Here is a 21049-nt window from a genome sequence, read left to right on the forward strand (position 1 = left end):
AACGGTTGCCTCCTTTGAAACGACTTTTGGAAAATAGTACTTTCCTCAATAGTGTTCTTTAATTATATCAATTTGGTTAAAAGGTATATATATATATATATATATATATATATATATATATATCGGGATAGAGTGTTTAAAATTTTATGCCTAAAGTAGAGTACCTTCTGGATTTTTATCTTACACTTTTATTGAAATACGTACATATCCTAAGAAACCACGGAATTCAAATAATTTCCATAAACCTATTGTGTTCGTCCGAAGAGAAGACATTCCAGTTAGTGAATAATAAATTCAAGTAAGGTAGAATTCCATTTCACCATATATAATATTCTATCATAGCAGACATTTAATGTAATTACTCATTAATATTTTTTGATCAATATAAACCTGAAGGAAATGGGTGATTATATGAAGCATCATCTATGGATTCACTCAGTCAACGTTCGAAATTACATGTAAATACTGATACGAATAATAATACCACAAACACGAACTCTCGCGTTTACAATCATAATTATTTTATTTTATGATACTGAATTCATGATTGCAATACAATTACAAAAACTGTCACCCCAGCAATGATTCCACAATGTCTGAAAATAACTGTTATCCAGCCACAGTGAAAGCCAAAAATACGAGTTACTTTTATTAAATACAAATTTCATGCATATAATAAATTTAATAAAATATATATACAAATTTCACATGGAAACAGAACACACGCATTTTTAAAAGAAGATAAAATGAGATACGAAATATAAATTGTGGCGCATAAATAAGAATGAAGTTTGAGAGAGCTTGCACGAGATCTTGGAGGAAGCTTTTTCGGTCGGTCTGGACATGGTTTTCCACAAATGCATGAATATTTGATTTCTAGTTCCCAGTACCACAGTAAATCCAGGTCGTTTTTACAATCGTCACTTTCTTTCAAGTATTTAAAATATGCTTCTAGGGTCCTAAGGAACTGTCTGGAAAATAATAGGAAAATAAAATGCTTAAATTTCTACTTCTAGGGTCGTTACAAATTAAAGCAAGTCAAATTAGGTTATCTTTTCATATTATTATTATTATTATTATTATTATTATTATTATTATTATTATTATTATTACCAGAAATTTCATTTGACCTACATAGGGGTCAATCATAATGCCACAAACAGGGTCCGGTTGCCATATAGTAAGTTATGTTTGCTCATAGCGGTAATACTAAGTTTTGTTTATGAGCAGTGCTTTAATAGTATTGAGATAGGCATCACTATTCTGATAATTAAATGATGGTGATGGGATTTGATTAATCTGTTATATATATATATATATATATATATATATATATATATATAGCAAAGGGAATATTTCCAATTTGTTATACATTAGCTATCCTATATCCTTAACAATGTAAGAGGTATTTAAGACACAAGGACAGGGATTATGTAGGAAGGACCTGGAATAATTGGACCACACCATGAGGAAAATGTTCACTCCTCAAGTTTATGTCAGTGGCAGTGAAGAACAATATATATATGTACTGTACCACATTTACAGAAACTTTAGTTTGTTTCTAAAACGATTTTCAAAGTCAAAAATATCAACATCAGACCGTAAACTATTAAAGAATGATGCCAGTCTGAAGTCTAAAGAACGTTCTATAATTGATAATCTTTTTGTTATATATGTTAGTAATATATGACTGCGAGTATAACAAGAAGGTACTCAAAAATTTAAAACGCAAGCCAATAATTCGGTGTCAATTTTTCCATTGATACTTTTATACAGAAGCAGCAAGTATGCCACCATGCGTCGCGTAAATGAAGTCTGTGGAGCTGGATGTTTACCAAGACTACGCACTGAAGATACTTTTTGTTTAACAATGATATGAAAAACGATAAGAACAGAACCAAAACGGGATGAGATTGAAGCACAGGTTATATCTATATCGGTCTGCAATATTCAATTTTAGAAAATACAGAAGCTTTGAAGGAAAATACTGAAGGACTTGAGATCGCGATTTTCAGTAAATGTATAAATAATTTCCATTATTCTCATAGCACTCGTCACAGTAATAGTGATGTGATCAGCGAAGGTAAGGTTCTCATAGAATACTACTCCGAGGTGTATATGTGTATCAACTCTTTCGATAGGACTGTTATTAATACAATACTTAAGATATTTTTTTTTTTGAAAGAAATACTAAGAGTTCAATATTTCTGAGGGTTCAGTTTTACTTTCCAAAAAGCACACCAGTTAGTATGTTTAGTAAGAATTTGTTGAAGTCGTATGGCATCGTCTATGGAAGAGGTCTTATGGTAAAGTTTACAATCATCAGCAATATAAGAATATTCGTAGATGGTAAACAAAGGAAGGAAGGAAGGGAAATGATGCATGTAAAGAAGAAATAGCAGTGGTCCTAGTACACTATCATGGCACACAACCCCAGCAGGAACTGGCACAAATTTGGGTGATGCATATAACATAAAATTAAGTTGCATACGACCAGTAAGGTAATCCTTTAGCAGAAACAGGAATTTGTCATGAAGATTAAATCTGTTGGATAGCTTGTAAAGAAGATGGGTGTCAATTTTATCGAAAGTTTTTGAGAAATCTAAGTATATTACACCCTGTTAAGAAGTTTCTGAAACATAGTTTATAGCACGAATAAGAAATTCTGATAGATTGGTAAGGCACGATTTCTATTGCGAGAAGCCATGCTGTGTGATTTTCGAAAAGGGGCTCTGAGCTTGTAAAATCTGTCCTTTATGATTTTGTCGTAAAGAACTGACAACGGAGAAAGAAAAGAAATCGGTGTTCAGCATTATACATAAATTTTAGTGCCAGATTTATGAATTGGAATACTGTTAGCCTGTTTCCAAAGTTGGGGAAAAATGTCTTCTGTAAAACACTTATTACATGAGAAAAACAAAGGGTAAGCAATTGACGCGGCTGTATAGCAAAAGAATATTGTATAAATATTGTCAGGTCCAAGGGCTCTATGGTCAGGTAGAGCTGACAAGAGTGCATTGACTTCTGCTGGTGTAGTAGAAATTAAGGGTAGGGAATGTGAACAAACAGTTTCCAGAGCAAGAAGAGGATTAGGTACCGAAAAATTTCTATAAAAATAGTCACTGAATGATTCAGCTCCATGTTCTCCAGTAACAGTACTCCAGCATAGTTGACGTTCTTAGGTATTCTAGTTTTATTTCTCCTTGAGTTAATGAGAGATTATAAGCTCTTAGGTCTTGAACAGAATGAAGTTACAGTGTTGGAGACGTCCTTATTGTATTTCTTTTAAAGAAGGAACTGGGCATGTCGACGACTTTGCAAGAAACTATTACAAGTAAACTGTTTTTTTTTTTTTTCAGTGTCACCACGTCAGATCTTTATTTTGAAGAGCAGATTGAATCTCAGCATCAAACCAAGAAGGGAGCTTACATAACTTTTTGGTTTTGGGCGAACAGTCTTTGACAGGAGTTACAATGGTATCAGTACGATGTCCTATAAAATCATCGATAGTACTACTACTTTCCAACAACACCATGGAAAAACATCTAAGGTACTAAAGATGTCATCATACGGAGATCTTTCCCACAGTCTATTAACGTTTCGCAGGACTAGAATTTCTGTTAGAAGTTCGTACATTGAGACAAAATTTTATACCCAATGAATCATGGTCAGCAGAAAGAGTTAATAGGTGGAGTTGTCAATCTCATTGAGTGAGGAGACAACATTACCCAGGTTATTGTCCCCGCATGTGTTGAACATATTATGTTGACGTAAGCACAGACCATGAATAAATGTATCCCGAAAGCAGTTATTATTTCCACACCTACCAACCCCCAAATCAAGGGATAACCAATCAGTGAACAAATTAAAGTCACCTATTAAGACCACATCACTTAAAGAAAAAGCTGTTAATACCGAATCTCTGCATGTTTCCAAAATGGTTAAGGGTGCGTTTTGTGTGGCCTATAGTAGCAATCGAAGAACACTCTCTTACCTTTAGTAACATGAACTTCTAACCATATAAGTTCACAATTTCTTGTTAGATCGTGACGTATTTTTCAGGTCCATTTACTGTTTACACAATCAATAACACCATCACCCCTAGCTGTTTCGCTATATATGTTGAAATAAGATGAAAGGGAAGTTCATCTCAGTAGAAAATTGTTCTACCACGTTTCAGTGAAAACTTGGCAGTCATACTGTACTAATTCTGTTTCGTGAATTTCCCAGTCCGTTAACTTATTCTTTTTGCTACTGATATTTTGGTAATAAACAAGGAAATCAAGCTGAATATCACCACTGAGAAGGGCCAAAAGTAATAAATAAAAATTCATAACAGTAGGGATTCATAGTAAAATTCATTTTTTGTTCTGACGTAGCAAGTAGGCCTATATTGTTAATTATTCTCAGTTTCATCAATTATGGTGGTATAAGTAACTTCTCTGTTGCAATACTTTGTTCCTTGTTCTGATGTAATGTAACGAATTTAACAAATGCCATACTGAAACAGTATAACGTACGCATATATCAAGTGTTGCGTTTATTTACGGTAAAACTAAACGACAGGATACTCATTTTATCCCTAACACTAACGTTTGTGTGTGGTATCCCCTTGTTTACCGAAGCACGTATCAGCAAGTTTAGTAAATAATATTACTATAAAATTCTTAATTTTCTATTACAAAATAAATTGTAATTTATGTCAGTATCCTATTTTCATTTCAAAATAAACTATTAGTCGAGTCAAAATACGGTTTGACCTGGGCAAAATTGCAACCTTTAGTTTTACAAATGTATTTTGTTTAGGTACCTCACCTGATGAAAATATCCAAAATCCGAAAAAATCGGACCACGGGAACACCCCCAAAAACGGTTTTCAAAATGGCGGACCATAGTTTTCCAAAAAAAATCGTAGACCTTTACGTTGGCGGCTCTAGTAGCCCTCTTGATTTACACAGAGACATAAATGATACCTTGTTGAAACGCTCATAGACCACAAATTCCAACGAAGTAACTTTTGTACCCATCATGCCCAACCCCTAGAAGAAGAAGAAGAAGAAAATCGATTTTTTGTTTTTTTTAATTGATACTTCTTGGACCCTGGCAATACTGTACATCTTCATACGCCGGCAGAAAACTTCCTACGCGTAGACCAGACATTGGTAACAATAATATTAAAAAATGAAGGACGTAGGCTCAACAGTAAGGGAGATAAAAATTCGGAACCGCGGACCAAGGAGGGTCACTGTATATTTTTTACTGTGGTCCAACTTCTGTTTCTTAGATCTAGCATCCTCCCTAATTGTCACAGAGACACGAAGCATACCGCGTTGGAAACCTTATGGAACCACCTTGCCAACGACGTATCGCTTGTGCCACCTGTGCCCAACCTGTAGAAAAAGAAGAAGAAGAAACCTTTAAAAATTGGGAAAATCTACACTTTTACCCAAGGATGTTATAAAATAGAGGATCTGCCCATACAACAAAATCGTGAAGCCATACGTCACTGCTTCGCCACACCTACTCTGCCCACTCCGCGCCACTAAGATCGCAATGTTTCGAGCCAACAATCATGGCGGAAACAAGAGTAGCCAATCAGACGTGCCGGATCAGACGATGCTCGATTGTTTTTCGGCTTCATTGAGTTCATATGTTGAAGATACGTATGGGCAGATCCTTTATTTTATAACATCCTTGCTTTTACCTTTCTTGGGCTCTCGCAACCCTGATAATCGTTCTACGAATGAAAAAATCTTGTTTCTTTCTTTAAATCAAAGGTCGCTTTAATATAAGTACTATACATAAAACAAAAATATTCTTAAGCAAAAGAATGGGAATAACGAAAGACTTTGGGAGGCAAATTACACATCTACATCGTCATTGCCTACGCTAACATTGTCCTCACCATATTCGTTTAAGCTGTTAAAACTTTCAGTTTCTTGGCATACACCACAAGCAATAGCAAGTAGAAGATCATAACATAATACAGTGTACAAGACAATGCGTTTTATAGAAACATAACACCTATATATAAAGCAAAAATATTCTAAAGCAAAAGAACGGGAAGACGAAAGACTTTAGGAGGCAAATTACACATCTACATCGTAATCGCCTACGCTAACACTGTCCTCACAATATTCATTTAAACAGTTAAAACATTCAGTTTCTTGGCACACACCGCAAGCAATAGTATATGGAAGGGCATACTTTCTGCAAGTACAATACGTTCTTGCACACCCGGTAGCGCAGTTGCAATGAACAATGGTGAGCAAATTCAATACCCATCAAACACGATGGTTGATGTGCCATATTTACGAACCGTATACTCAGCAAATGATGTAGCGATATTGTTGTACTAACTGCCTTTACACCATGGTAGTCTATGTAACTGAGATCCTCCGTCTAAGACATACAGAATATTGTGTGGCTCCGTTTCCTCAAACTGTGCGGTCTGCTGCTTGCTGAACTCTAGTATCGCATGGGCCAGTGGGGCTTTGTCTGCCTTACGCATCATGCTGGGTGACTTAAATAAAGCTGGTTGGTAGGCACATAATTCATGCGCTAAGTTCTCCTCTAAAGATGTGCTGCCTGCATTAGCGACAACTAACAGTCTTTGAAACAAAAGATTCGAATCGACGGAGATATCGCTGCTGATTTTAACACTACTCGGGGATGCTAGAGTTTTGACTTTATCTGCACGTTTCCACTTCACAGTGAACAGGTCTTTGCCAGATAGTTTCTTCGCAAGCTCTTCTCCAACTGAAAATAAATTATGGACGTTGACCGAGTAATCCGCTGCGACGCCAGTGGCACTGTTTCTCAACGATTTGTCTCCGTCAAGTGGTGAAATTGGCTGCAGTGCTGCAAGAATTCGATGTGTGTCACTGATATCACGTGACATTCTTGACATTTCGGCTTCTTTATGTTGTTCGCTAGTGGCATATGCTGTATGAGTAAGAGTTTGCATCGCCAGATTGTACACGGAGCATTCTGGCATCGAGAGCACCCACAAAGATCGTTGCATCTCCGACATTCCACTCCCAAGGGTTTGACCTCCAGTGGATTTTAGCGATCTCATCAGAACCTGCTCTATGACTAGATTAGAGGACAACCCAGCCCAATAACGGTTGCTTCTTCTAGTAACTCCGAACCCATTTTGAAAGTTTTCGTGAACTGTTGGATTAACCGATGGCAGCGTTACCATTGTTTGCAGGTACAAGCACGTCTACTTGAAATAATTGAAGTGTCCTGGTGCAGCGAATATGGGAATGCATTCTGCTACAACATCAAGGTGATCCTCCCAGCTTCCTGTTCGGTCTGCTGCCACAAGTTTCCTTGCTGCAGTCAACATGCGCTGGTATGCAAGCTACAACTGACTTGTTTTTGATGTGTTAATAAGTTCTGACTTTCGTGCTTCTATTTTTTCTCGGGCTTCTTGAAGAAGAGGTGAAGAACTAGCTCCAGTTACAGCAATCTCACCCGACATCAGACTCTGGTAGAGAGAGTAAGCAACGTTGATAGTTCTGTGTGTTCCGTTGTCGTTCTCCAGAAAAACATTCTCCACAAGCAATGCACTTAATGCGAGGTCAACCATCATGTGCGCACAGAAGGCTCTTGCTACGGACTTGCCACTTAACACATGTACAACCGAATTTTCTCCATAAACCTCATGCAAGATTTCACGTAAGCCTGAACCATCCATCAGGGAACCAATTGCTCCTAGAAGGTTCATCAGAGTATGAAATGAGCCCAAGAGGAGAACCGTGTCCTTAATACTGGTGTTATGTGCTCTGTCATGCAGGATACGTGAAACTTTCCAAAACAGTGGTTGTCTAAGGTGGTGATTGGTGTGACTTTATATTTTCTCGCAAGATTATTCAGGTACATTGTGGAATAGATGCATGACATTTCAGATGGATGGAGGTCAATAATCGGTAAGCAAAGAACAGTGGATTTTCCTGATTGATGAAAAGATGGATCTGCGTGAATGGCCTGTATCATTCCTGACCAATTTGGTGTGGGTGACTTAAAGTGCCAGGAAAGTTTCCACAAAATATCCAGGGAGCTTTCGTTCGGTGACGGTGCTGTTACAAGTTCACAGTTGACCTTTTCAAGAATAGCCCAGGCTTCAGTGTATGCGTGAATGGGAACACTGGCAAGGGACTTCACATCAGCATCAGAGACGGGCTTCCGAAGAATGGTTAGACTGGTAGTAGTGGATGGAGTAATGGCCGCCAATATTTCCATACCATGGAATGTGCCTAAACCGCTCAGCGTTTGGAGGTTATGGTCTACATTACCCGCTGCAAAGAGGAGAGTATGATCTGCGTACATTTCGATCACACGATTACCAAATGTACTTGCAGCACAGCGTTCAAACCGCTGCACTTCCGCGTATGAAGAGCAAAGTCCCAGGTGATGCAGCGTGTCAATCAGGTGTTTCGATTGATAGTGGAGGTGCAGCTGCACAGCAACACCTAACTGCAGAGGAGCTAACATATCTCTTGCTCTGGCTGCTTGCATCAAACACCGGCCAATCGATGCTATTTTGGTTTCATTGTCCTTTCCGGCAAAACGTGTGGCATTGAATAGTTTAAGGCTAGGTACTGAAGGAATTCATGAATGGTCAAATCGCTGGGTGAAGTAAATCTATCACTTCCAGTTTGTAGTTTCGATTTTATGTCGCTTTTGATCAGTCGAGCTACGGTTTCTATTATTCTATTTTTTCTTTTCTTCTTCATACTCTCGTGGTAAATCATGATTTGCCCGTAGAATGTGATTAGCAGTTTCTCGAAGTGTAATGAAGTCGTTTCTTCCACTGTCACTAAAAATTACAATTTTTTCACCGAAGTACTCCATTAGTTGACGCTTCATGTGCCGTCTGTCATATGCAATGTGATCAGTCCCTACAATAAATGTGCCCATTTTTGTAACAAGTTCTCCCACAGTTAGTTGCTCATCATCGTGCTCTTCCAAATAACTACAGTTGCGCTGAATTGCTCGGATTCTCTCATCATTTGTAGGTCGGCCAGCCCGGAATTTTTTTTGACGCTGACTGATTATCGGTGCAGTATTGTTGAGGAATTGCTTTACCTGTTCGAAAGTTGATACTACATGATCTGTGATAGACACAATCTCCTGCATGAAGATCAGACGAGAAGTACTCAATTCGACCTCGGACAGTTTGTGACCCGGTATCATTTCGTTTATTGCAATACTTTAAAATGCTTTATGGCAATGCTTGTGTTTTCACTCGCACATTTTCTGATTTTAACACGTGACGGTCATCAAATAAGAGAGGCGTTCCGCAAAACAGGCAGTCACTGTTGCTGTTGAAAGACCCATCCGACGAGCGAGTAACTCGTTTTTGAATCGGTGATGACGTTTTTATTTTTTAGGGCAATCGCAATATCTTTTTTATCAATATAAAGTTTGCGACAAGAGACATGAACCACCATACTTGTAGCGGCGAGAATGTTACTATCGTGAGCCTTACTGGCATTGTTCACCCCTTCACCTCCCTTTTCTTGAAGTGTGATGAGGTTATCGTCAGGATCTAGGCTTCTGCAGATGAAACACTAACGTGTAAGGGAATCAGCCATGGTTCTTGAGTGCCTAGGTTCATGCAAGACTGTGATATGTAGAAAAGCTTATGGAACCCCATTTCCAACGACATATCGTTTGTGCCCCCTATACCCAACGATTATCAGGGTTGCCAGAGCCCAAGAAAGGTAAAAGTGTAGATTTTCCCAATTTTTTAAGGTTTCTTCTTCTTCTTCTTTTTCTACAGGTTGGGCAGAGAAGGCACAAACGATACGTCGTTGGCAAGGTGGTTCCATAAGGTTTCCAACGCGGTATGCTTCATGTCTCTGTGACAATTAGGGGGGATGCTAGATCTAAGGAACAGAAGTTAGACCACAGTAAAAAAATACAGAGTGACCCTCCTTGGTCCGCGGTTCCGAATCTTTATCTCCCTTACTGTTGAACCTACGTTCTTCATTTTTTATATTATTGTTACCAATGTCTGGTCTACGCGTAGGAAGTTTTCTGCCGGCGTATGAGGACGCACGGTGTTGCCAGGGTCCAAGAAATATCAATTAAAAAAACAAAAAATCGAGTTTCTTCTTCTTCTTCTTCTACGGGTTGGGCATGATGGGTACAAAAGTCACTTCGTTGAAATTTGTGGTCTATGAGCGTTCCAACGAGGTATCATTTATGTCTGTGTCAATCAAGAGGGTTACTAGAGCCGCCAACGTAAAGATCTACGATTTTTTCGAAAAACTATGGTCCGCCATTTTGAAAACCGTTTTTGGGGGTGTTCCCGTGGTCCGATTTTGTCGGATTTTGAATATGTTATTCAGTAGTAATTCCTGAATCGAAAACTGATTAAAAAGCTTGTGTTGCAATTTTGCCCAGGTTGAGGGTAAAATTGCTCTAGATTTCCTGGACTATATAAATTAGGTAAGTATTTTGTTTACCTAGGTAGTTGTTACTTAAAACCCATTTGAAACTACCTCCTAATTTTCAAGTAGTTCTCGCTTTAAGTAACTTCATACATATTTTGTTTTCAGTTAAATTATTGTTTAATAAAGTGTCCTTTTTGATGAGCTCTTAGTGCTGTTAATTGCTTGTTTGATTGAGATTTTACATATCCTTTCAACATCAAGACTACAGCAACAACCACAACGGAACATCATCTATGAGTTGTCCAAGCAGCCAGGCCTTGTAGTCTTCGTTACACTTGTGCATTACAGTCTGAATCGCTATTACAGTACCGATATTCATGCGCATTGAACAGCTGTCTTGATTGTGGAATTATACCTGGAACGAATAATAATGATGCAGATAATTCTTGTTACATTCCGGTGACTCCACTTGCTACTTGAAGTTTCTTTTTCACATCACCAGTATATCTAAAATGGTGGAGTAAAAACGTATTTTGACTGGCAAATAGATGTCAACGCCACATATTTATGCAGAACAACATTGTCAAATTGTCGGTAACACCATGTATAGTATTCACCAAGGAATTTGCATTTCTATTAATGTTGCGAAAGTTAATTGGACAGATGTAAAATATCATAACGTTTTGCTTACATGAGTGCAGTGGCGTATTTAAGGGGGCTTCCAGGCTTAAGCCCAGCCCCGAAATCTTACTTACGATAGTAAAGTAAATGAAATATCTTGCATAATTTTCACATTTCCAGGTAAAGCCCCCCCGAAAGCTAGCAAAGCCCCGCCCGAAACAAAATTCAAATACGCTACTGTATGATTGCATTCTTTACTCAAGTATTTTGTCCATAACATAGATTTCCCTTAATGTATACAGAAATTATTCAATCTATACTACGTCAAAATAATAGCACCTTTCATTTATAGAAAGCACACATACATTTAGTGGAAGTAACTCGCATAGTCCTACCCTCAAATTTATCCCCTCCTGAACAATGTTATTGAATCGGGTGTCATCATAACTGCATTATAGATCATCTTACCTGGAAGTTATAACTCATTCACAATTTTCATTTATGTCCTATTTACGTAACAGAACACAGCAATATTCGTTCTGTTGGGCTTTATACCTCTGCCAAAATTTGAGAAATATAAATGATCTTTCAAAGTACCAAATGAAATTTGAGAGGAATATCTTCGCCTAGGATTACATGGCTTTCTAAAAGTACTGAAGAAGTTTTATGAATACCTTCGGGCTTCATCCTAAACGAAAGTAAAATCCCAACCTACACCTCCTTCGGAAGAGAAACTAGGCAAGTCTTAGGCGGCTAACGAAGGTCGGGACAAACTGACTCTACCAGATACTAACCGTCTTTTTGGTGGGCGGACAAACCACAAGATGGTCAACGGGATGGAGATGTGCAAAGGAAATGGGAATACTACCCATTATCTTTTCCCAGGAGGAACGAAGGAGGAGAATAAATATAATGATGGTTCTCCAGAAGTAAACTATCCTCCATTCGGACTTCCAGGATGGATTACTCTGTGAAGAATCACCAGAAATAATAATAATAATAATAATAATAATAATAATAATAATCATAATAATAATAATAACTTTCACTTCAGCATTGGAACCTGGAACATACAAACTTTACAACGTGGGGGTAAACTTGAAAATTTAAAAGTTGAAATAGATAAGTGTAAAGTGAACATAGTGGGCTCGAGTGAGGTGAAATAGTGAGGGAAAGATGAGATAATGTCAGAAAATTACACAATATTCTACTTGAGTAATGTTAAGGCCGACAATGGCGTCGCGATAGCAATGAAGAACAAGTAGCAAGAAGTTTAACGAAAGTTGAATGCTGCAGTGACCACTTGATGTTTGTAAAACTAAGTTCAAAACTAGTGGATATTGTGATAATACAATTGTATATTAGAGTGGATCGTGAAAAGGAAATTCTGAATTTGAAATTCGCTCTATGTGAGAAAGTTGCGTTTTGGTCTCAAAAGAAAAATCCCAAAATATTTTTTTTCTCTTTCAATATTTAGAGATGTCCTAAGGCGAATGAATTTTGCCAAAAACGATGAAATTTGTCAAATTTCAATTTTATCATTTTTTTTTCTGTGTAGAATATCGTTACTCAATCGCCTGGTGTTAGTTAAATATTATGTTCTGATAACGTAAAAAGGTAGATAACTAGCGTCGTTTCTTTAGGTGTTTCAAGCAGCATGAAGTTTGACAATTTTAAAGTTGAAATGAAAATTTGGAAAAAAGAAAGAAATAGAAAGTGAGAAAAATGGGAAAATTAGTTAGGAAATTGATTGTTTACTAAAGGACTTGCAATTTACAAAGCTCTGAAATGTCAAAATTACGTTCAAATTGCAAATAATGGTCATTTCATGACATGTTTTAAAGGAGGTTTTTCATTTTCTTCCTTGAAGCAATTCCAGGTAATACATATATCCATCCCTCGACTCTTGTTCAATAATCGTCTAAGACGACTCGGTAACTAACTTGATGCAATGTTCTGTTCCTTGGGTTTCACGGAAGACGTAGGAACTGGCAGAAGTGTGGCGGAAAGTTTCTGAAATAGTTCGTTGACATCTCAAACGTCAGTGGTGGTTCTGTTCTTGTTTTTTCTTGGCAGTTGATTAACTCCGTGTACTAATATGCTATGAAGTTGATTGTGGGCAGTCGAAACTGTTGAATGTTGAATTTACTGCATTGTTCTCGGCCAACTACGATTCTTCTGTACGATAGTTCACTATATGTTTCCTACTGTTAGCGTCCTTCAAATTCATCCGCCTTGGGGCACCTCTTAATATTGAAAGAGAAAAATTTGGATTTTTCATTTGAGACTAAAGGGTAACTTTCCCATATAGGGCGGATTTCAAATTCAAAATTTTGTTTTTTATAATCCGCCCTATTGTATATGCCAACAACCGACCATTTCTAGTAAGTAGAAGAGTCGCACGGGGTCGAATGCTTATCGTGTTTTGTAGGCAATATGAATGGCGGTGATGAATACGTGATATAAGAAAAGGAAAAGCAAGCTGTAGACACTGGAAAACTAAGAGATAATAAATGCTACTAATTGGATTACATTTTTGTCAAGCCACGTTTCAGAAGGGAGCATATAGATTCGGATTACAATATGCTAGTGGCGGAAATGCAAACGGTTAAAGTCAATCAAGAAAACTGGGAGGAGAAAGCGAAAATGGAACTTAGGGTACATAAGAAGTATAGTCAGTGATGTAAAAGAAGAGACTGAAGAAAAATTCTGTGGAATGAGCCACATGGTAGAGAATGTCGAAACTAGTTGGGTAAACATAAACAAGTTCTACTTGACACACTTCACAATAACATTGGCATGATAGAAAAAGCACCGCTAAAACCATAGATAACTGAACCGATGTATAAGATGGAGGAATGTAGAAGGGTGACAACCACGTAAATCAAAGAATACAGAAGGTTTATTACCACACCATATTATGTACACCACTCCAAGAAAGGAATGGTATTGGTAGTGTTTTTGGTGATGTATTTCGTAGTGTATTTCAATTATTAAAAGAAAGTGCTAAAACTTCAGGTAAAACATATGTACAGGAATTAATGTAACTGGATTATAATGTAACTATTGACGAGACTTTGAGAGCTCACTGGCAAGAAGCTAAAACAATTTAAAACTAAAGCGCAATACAAAATAAATGAACTATTGGTAGGATCGGGATAGAAACAGAGAATGTTCAATTTGCTTTAAAACGTAAAACTAATCAAACCTTTTGGTGGTAATATAAAGAAGAAATGAAAGATGAGGGATATTTTTGAATAATTAATTAACTATGGAACAGCAGTAGCTTTTACCTTACACTCCCAAGCAACAGTTCTATGGAATGTTTCCCACAAAATACTCTTGCTTGTTATATTACTAAATTATATCATTCTCTTGTGTTAGAGAAGGGAGTGTGGAAAACAACTGTGGTTGAAGCATAATACAGGTTCATTTCAACATGTTTCCAAATCTACTTAGAATATTTATTACCGTTTCAATGATAAACAAAATTAAAAAATAACTAAAGTTCTGCCAGGACACTGCTATCATGTTGACGAGACTTTATCACAAATTAATGGTAAAAGTGATATGTTGAATTTACAAATAAAAGTTAAACCTTCAGTACAACGAATTCAACCTACGAACGTAAGATAAGAGGACAGTGTAAAAGTACTTTTATCCCCTGAATTTTCAAAACTCTTAATTTTGTTCATAAGTAGCAAAAAAATATAAAGCTTGTTTCTTATGCTCGTTACCCACCTGATTTACAAAAATCGCTACCTCCCCGTATATATTTATAGTGATATTGTAGATCCACAGCTGATAGGTGAAGCTGTTGCTCCATTATTACGTATTATAAATACAAATATTACATAGTATGGTATTAATGATGTACATATATTTGAAAATCCTCATTATGTCAGAGTGCAACGTAAACAGCTTGACCAGATTATTATTGATTTAAAAGATAATACAGGTAATCCTATTCCTTTCCAATCTGACAGTATATGTGTAACATTATATTTTCGCAAACGTGATACATAATAATAATAATGTTACCATAAAACTGACTAGTGAAAATATTAATAGTTAAAAAGATGCAGTGTAAACGTATGAAACGAGAATTACATTTATTTGTGAGTTTATCCATTCAAATAAGTACTATAGGTAATAAAATAGTCCCACATAAGACTTTGGCTTCAATGTCTGATAATGCACGAATAGGGTTGGTAGTTCCAGGCCATGCTGACGATTATATTCATTTTCACTATACAATGTTATATACCATATTAAAGGTAAACACCATATTAACAACAGCTGATAAGAAAATTGGACCTCTAAATGAATTTTTGAATGCAATGTTCAGCGAGGTGAAATACTTATGAAAAACCAACTTATTTCCTACTCCTCACATATGTCCATATTGATTGTAAATTTAAGAAATACTAAATTATAGTGCTAATGGAAAATCGACGCATCTTCAAACATCAATTTGGCTTAAAGATACTGCAGGCCATATGGACAGTGTGGCCGATAGTAATTTAGGATTTAAACAACGTTCTATTCTATCTACTTTAAGCCAGTCGTGTGAATTACTGGGTTGTATTCACGGTAATATTTACAATCAGTAGAAATTTCCACTGAATGATGTACAACTGCGTATTAAACTAATTCCAGCCAAAAATGCATTTTGTTTAATGGGAGAAGCGGGTGCTGAGCAAAAAGTTGTAATTACAGATGCAAAATTACTTGTGAAAATGGGGTTGATGAGTCGCCCGCGGTTAAAATAGCACAAAATAAAGTATTACAAAACCCCAAAATTAGAATAAAATATTCTGCAAGGAAGGTGCTGCAAAGAAAACAGAAACTTTACCTCAGGGAATTATGGATTCCACATTTACAGACTTATTTTCTGGAATAAGTATTCAGGGCGACTTAATCTCAATTTCGTACACATTATTTTTGTTTACATTTAGCCTCTAGGGCTTCAGAATATTCATTGCCTATGCTTCAATCAATGATTTCCGAACTAATAGTAATAGTAATGATGGTATAATGCGTTCACTAGTGAGAAATTTACCACAATTAAGAAATACTAAACTGTACCTTGTATTTTTGTATTATTTTTTGAACCCACCAGCTGTTGGAACTGAGAAAGATGTATGTGTGTGTGTGATTTTTAAAACTGGAAACAAGAGGGCCATAGTCTTTTAACCTTTTCGAATAAACCGTTTTCTCAACAAAAAAAGCCCCTGCTATCGCGCTGGCATTCTTATAGGGGTCATAGATTTATGTGCAATCTCTGCTATATTCAATAGAGGTCGAAAAAGGGGTCGTACTCTTATCGGTATAAGAAAGGGTCGTAAAAGAGAACAAAAGGTAAGTAACTCTGGTTACAAAAATCACTAAATTTGGTTAGAAATCTTCTATCAAATATCCTCACCCTACTCACCTGTTATTAAAACTTGATTTTAGCCTTTCAACTGTCAAACTTGGAGTACTGCGTACGCATTTCAACGATTAAAGTGTATCCTAAAAATTTGATGTAAATGTTTTTGTCAATAAAGTACAAGTACGGGGTAACATACTTGTAACATTCCCTTGTCTAAGGTAATTTTTATACAAGGTATTCAATAATCAATCTGTGATTTTGAAATCGCTGCGAATGGTTTGTAAATTTCTAGCCACCAACTTTCAATAGATGAGATGGTGGCTCCGATAAAAAGAGATTCAAATATCTATTCTGGAGATAATGATTTAGGACAATCTATTTGAAAGTTTGTGGCCTCTAAAGTAAGGGTTCTATCTTGTTTTGGTATTGGAAATTCACATTCTATCGTTTTGACTGATTGATGAATCTTTCTCTGTATATACAGGGTGGTTCAGTAATGTTGGACAGCCCTGAATAAATCGAAAACCAGAAGAGATATGAGCAAGAGTGTGGTGGATCCATATACCTGTGGAAGGGGGACGTCTAGTGAGGTACCACACAATGTTACCAGGTCAACAATGTTGCCAGCTCAGTACAAAGTTGTATTTTTTTAAATGGAACATATAGAAGTTTATGCCATCAAAAGAATTAGTACAGAATGTGAATACCAACAACCGAAACCGCACCTGTCAGTGTTGCCAAATAACGAAGTTATAAAGCTTCAAAGATCAAGAAATTAAAGTGGCCGTAGAGCAAAACTAGCAAAAAGGCAAGAAAAATAATACTACGGAATGAAAAGGAGTAACCGAAAGAGTAAACCAAAGAACGCACAGCATCCAGTGAGTAACAGGGTTGCCACAGCAAAGGGGGAAAAATTGAAAATTTTGCCGTTGCTATAGGAGGAAAAGTGCCCATATGACATAATGCTGGAAACACCATAGAAAGTTCATGTAAGATTCAGGAATCCTAATAGCGTTTGTTCGAAATCAATATCTCTAACCGTTTCCGAGATACACCAAAGGTGTGCGGAGTTTGCAACACTGCATAATAATTCCCTTGCCCTCCAAACTACAGGAACGAGTAATGAAAATGATACGTCCAACAAAATGTAAGAACTACACGGGTCTAATCGTCAAATCAATTATGCAGTGTTGCAAACCCCGCACACCTTTGGTGTATCTCGAAAACGGTTAGAGATATCGCTTTCGAACAAACGCTATTAGGATTCCTAAATCTTACATAGACTTTCTATGGTGTTTCCAGCATTATGTCATATCGGCACTTTTCCTCCTATAGCAACTGTAAAATTTTTAATTTTTTCCCCCTTTACTGTGGCAACCCTGTTACTCACTGGATGCTGTGCGTTCTTTGGTTTACTCTTTCGGTTACTCCTTTTCATTCCGTAGTATTATTTTTCTTGCCTTTTTGCTAGTTTTGCTCTACGGCCACTTTAATTTCTTGATCTTTGAAGCTTTATAACTTCGTTATTTGGCAACACTGACAGGTGCGGTTTCGCTTGTTGGTATTCACATTCTGTACTAATTCTTTTGATGGCATAAACTTCTATATGTTCCATTTACAAAAATACAACTTTGTACTGAGCTGGCAACACTGTTGACCTGGTAACATTGTGTGGTACCTCACTAGACGTCCCCCTTCCACAAGTATATGGATCCACCACACTCTTGCTAATATCTCTTCTGGTTTCCGATTTATTCAGGGCTGTTCAACATTGCTGAACCACCCTGTATATATATATATATATATATATATCTATCTTTTTATCTATCTATCTATCTATCTACCTATCTATCTATCTATCTATATATATATATATATATATATATATATATATATATATATATATATATATATATATATATATATATATATATATATATATATATGACAAAATACAATTAAAATCAAACCTGCAGTCATCTTCTCCTTGTCTAATGGGTTCTGTCTTCGATAAGGCGTTGTACAAAGCTACCGTTCCGACAAGACCTACACAAATATAAGCGTTTGAAAATCCTGAAAGAAGAGAATGGATTATATATGGTATGTCATTAGATATACTTTGTAACCAAGAGAACCATATAATTCTTAAATATACAGGCCATGTCCGTAAAATGTAAACACACTTGCAACTGTCATTGAAAATTAATTAATTTTCGAACTTACGATGGTAAATTTGCCGGAAAAGGCAAGACTATAACTTCATAAAAAATAAGTTTACTTTCTGGTAAAACTAAATGTTCATAATGGAAATTAAAGTAAATGTCGATACTTTTCTGAGTGCAAGTAATGACTGCTTCCCTACTTCACACCAAAGTATCCAGTTGGATTTCTAGGTTCCTCGTTTCGAATCTTATCCCAAAGGGTGACCAGGTAACTGGTTTGCCAAAATGCAACTAGCCTTTACCATTCCTCATAAAAGAAATTCGAACGGCGTAGATCTGGACACCATGCAGGAAGCTCTATTAGCCCCTTGCGTCCTATCTACTGGCCTAGTATATTTTGATCGATATATGCTTCCACATTCCTATGATAGTGTAGCAGAGTGCTATCTTGTTGGTAATGATTAGACTTCGGAATTTTAGGCACCAAAAAGTTTAATTTTAGGCGCCTAAAATAGGTACTAAAAATAGGAAAATAGGCGCTAAAAATTAAAAATAGGCTCTAAAAATAATAGTATAAATTATTACATACCCCTTTTTATTAACATCTTTTGTTTTCAGTGAATCAGGTGATTCATTCAGTACACAACTTGCTCATTCGTAATTTTGGAAACAGTAAATTACCAACAGTTTCTCAAAGTTTTCGACTGTCAATCTCTCTCTTTTGTCTGTAAGGATCATCTTTGCTGCCGAAAACGATCTTTCCACTGAGACAGATGTTACAGGAGCATACTTAAATTTCGATACATTTTTCATTTCCACTTCGTCGGGGATGGTTTCATCCTCTCCCATCAAAACTTTCCCTATACGAGCCAACACAAGAAATCCCTCATTCTTCTTCACTACACTTTCCCACTTACACTGCACTTTTTCCCCAACTTTCCCCGTAGCACTTTGGATTTTCTTTTCGGCTTCGTTAACTACTGACACCTGTTCACTAAGTGGCTTTCCCGTAGCTTCCAACTTAGTGATCGTCGTAGGTAAGAATGAAAAATTTGACTTGATATATACAAGATCTCTTTTGAGAATGGGATCTTTGAAAAGTTCCTTCAAAACTGAAACACTTGCAATGTTTTCCACACCAGGAAGTTCGCCAACAACACCAGCAATAGCGTCCAAGTTCTCTGCGTAATACAAAGCTGCTTCAAGCCATGTTCCCCAGCGCGTTAGGACAGGTTGTGGAGGAAGAGAAATGCCAGGCAGTTTTTCTTTAAAGACAGCGATTCTCGATGGGGCTTTGCAAAAAGTTTTTTTCATGTTAGAAATGAGGGCATTGACTTGAGGAAATTCGTTCCTGATTGTTTCAGAAATTCTATGAAAAGCATGTGCTACACAGGTAACATGGATGAGGTTGGGGTAGAAAGGTTTTAGGTTCTTAAACGCAGCAATCATGTAAGAAGCTGCATCTGTGCAAAGAAGAAGAATTTTAGAATCATCCACACCACTAGGATACAGAAGTTGCAAACTTTTGTTCACGGTGTAAGCAATTGTCTGGGCACTCACTTTCTTAATTTCCTTGCTACTTAACAAGTGAGGAGTTGAAGGTCCATCTTCATCAAGTTTTCCTACAACAACATTCACTATGTATCTATTGTATGCATCAGTAGTCTCATCGACGCCTACCCAAATGCTGGAATCGCCAATATCCTTTCTGATTGTATCAAGTGTATTGTTGTATTCAGAATCCAAACACGTTTTCCTGAGTGTTGACTCACACGGTATCGATTGCTGGCACCACTTCTGTAAAAACTGTCGGAATGTTTCATTTTGAAGTGTGTTCCATGGGATGTTGGCAGCGACAAGGGCTCTAGCAAGATCCGCATTAAATGTGTTCGCAGTTCCAGATTCAGATCCAGATCCAGAAGGCTGAGTTAACTGTGTCTGTTTCTGTTGTTTCTTCGCTTTAGATTTGGCAAGATGTCCAGCACCATCAATGTGTTGCTTTAAGTGGCACTTCTTTTCCTGAGAAACCTTAAAAAAAAAAAAAAAAAAAAACGCTTAGAAATATATTTTCAAATGCTTCTTACAAAACTAGTGAAGATGGTGGCGTTTTAACTTTAATTTCGGTTTCAAATTCTCTAATTTTCTTCGTGTACATTGCGAATAGTATTTTCAAACGGGTCAGTTCGGGTCAGCTTATTGTTGGACACCCTCAGTAACGGGTCGGGTCAGGTCAGCCTAACTCGGGTCACGAGTCTGGTATCGTTAGACCAACTCAGTTCACCAGTCGGGTCGGGTCAAACTATCTCGGGTGACCCGACTCGACCGGTGAACTGAGTTGGTCTAACGCTACCCGACCCGTGACCCGAGTTAGGCTGACCTGACCCGACCCGTTACTCGAGGGTGTCCAACCAAAAGTCGACCCGAACTGACCCGATTGAGAGCACTAATTGCGACAACTACCATCACTGTTTGCTTGCCTTTCTGGT

General features: G+C 37.1%; 1 protein-coding gene across 6 annotated transcripts in view; it reads right to left on the reverse strand.

The window, feature by feature from the left end:
• Positions 1-201: 201 nt before the first annotated feature.
• The window catches only part of LOC145685843 (uncharacterized), a 120352-nt gene continuing 99504 nt past the window's right edge, over positions 202-21049 (reverse strand). For 4 of the 6 annotated variants that reach the window (XM_081758461.1, XM_081758460.1, XM_081758464.1 and 1 more), the window contains exons 5-6: positions 18372-18474; positions 202-971 (exon numbers count right to left, since the gene is read on the reverse strand). In XM_081758461.1, coding sequence (XP_081614587.1) covers positions 665-971; positions 18372-18474 — 410 coding nt within the window. In that variant the 3' untranslated portion in view covers positions 202-664. Of the gene's footprint in view, positions 972-4849; positions 5391-10478; positions 10822-18371; positions 18475-21049 lie in introns of those variants that run through there. The other 2 variants (XR_014131493.1, XM_081758465.1) reach the window with 2 other exon arrangements.

This window comes from Thermobia domestica, chromosome 5 (assembly GCF_964235325.1).
Source record: "Thermobia domestica chromosome 5, izTheDome1.hap1.1, whole genome shotgun sequence".
NCBI classification, from domain to species: domain Eukaryota; kingdom Metazoa; phylum Arthropoda; class Insecta; order Zygentoma; family Lepismatidae; genus Thermobia; species Thermobia domestica.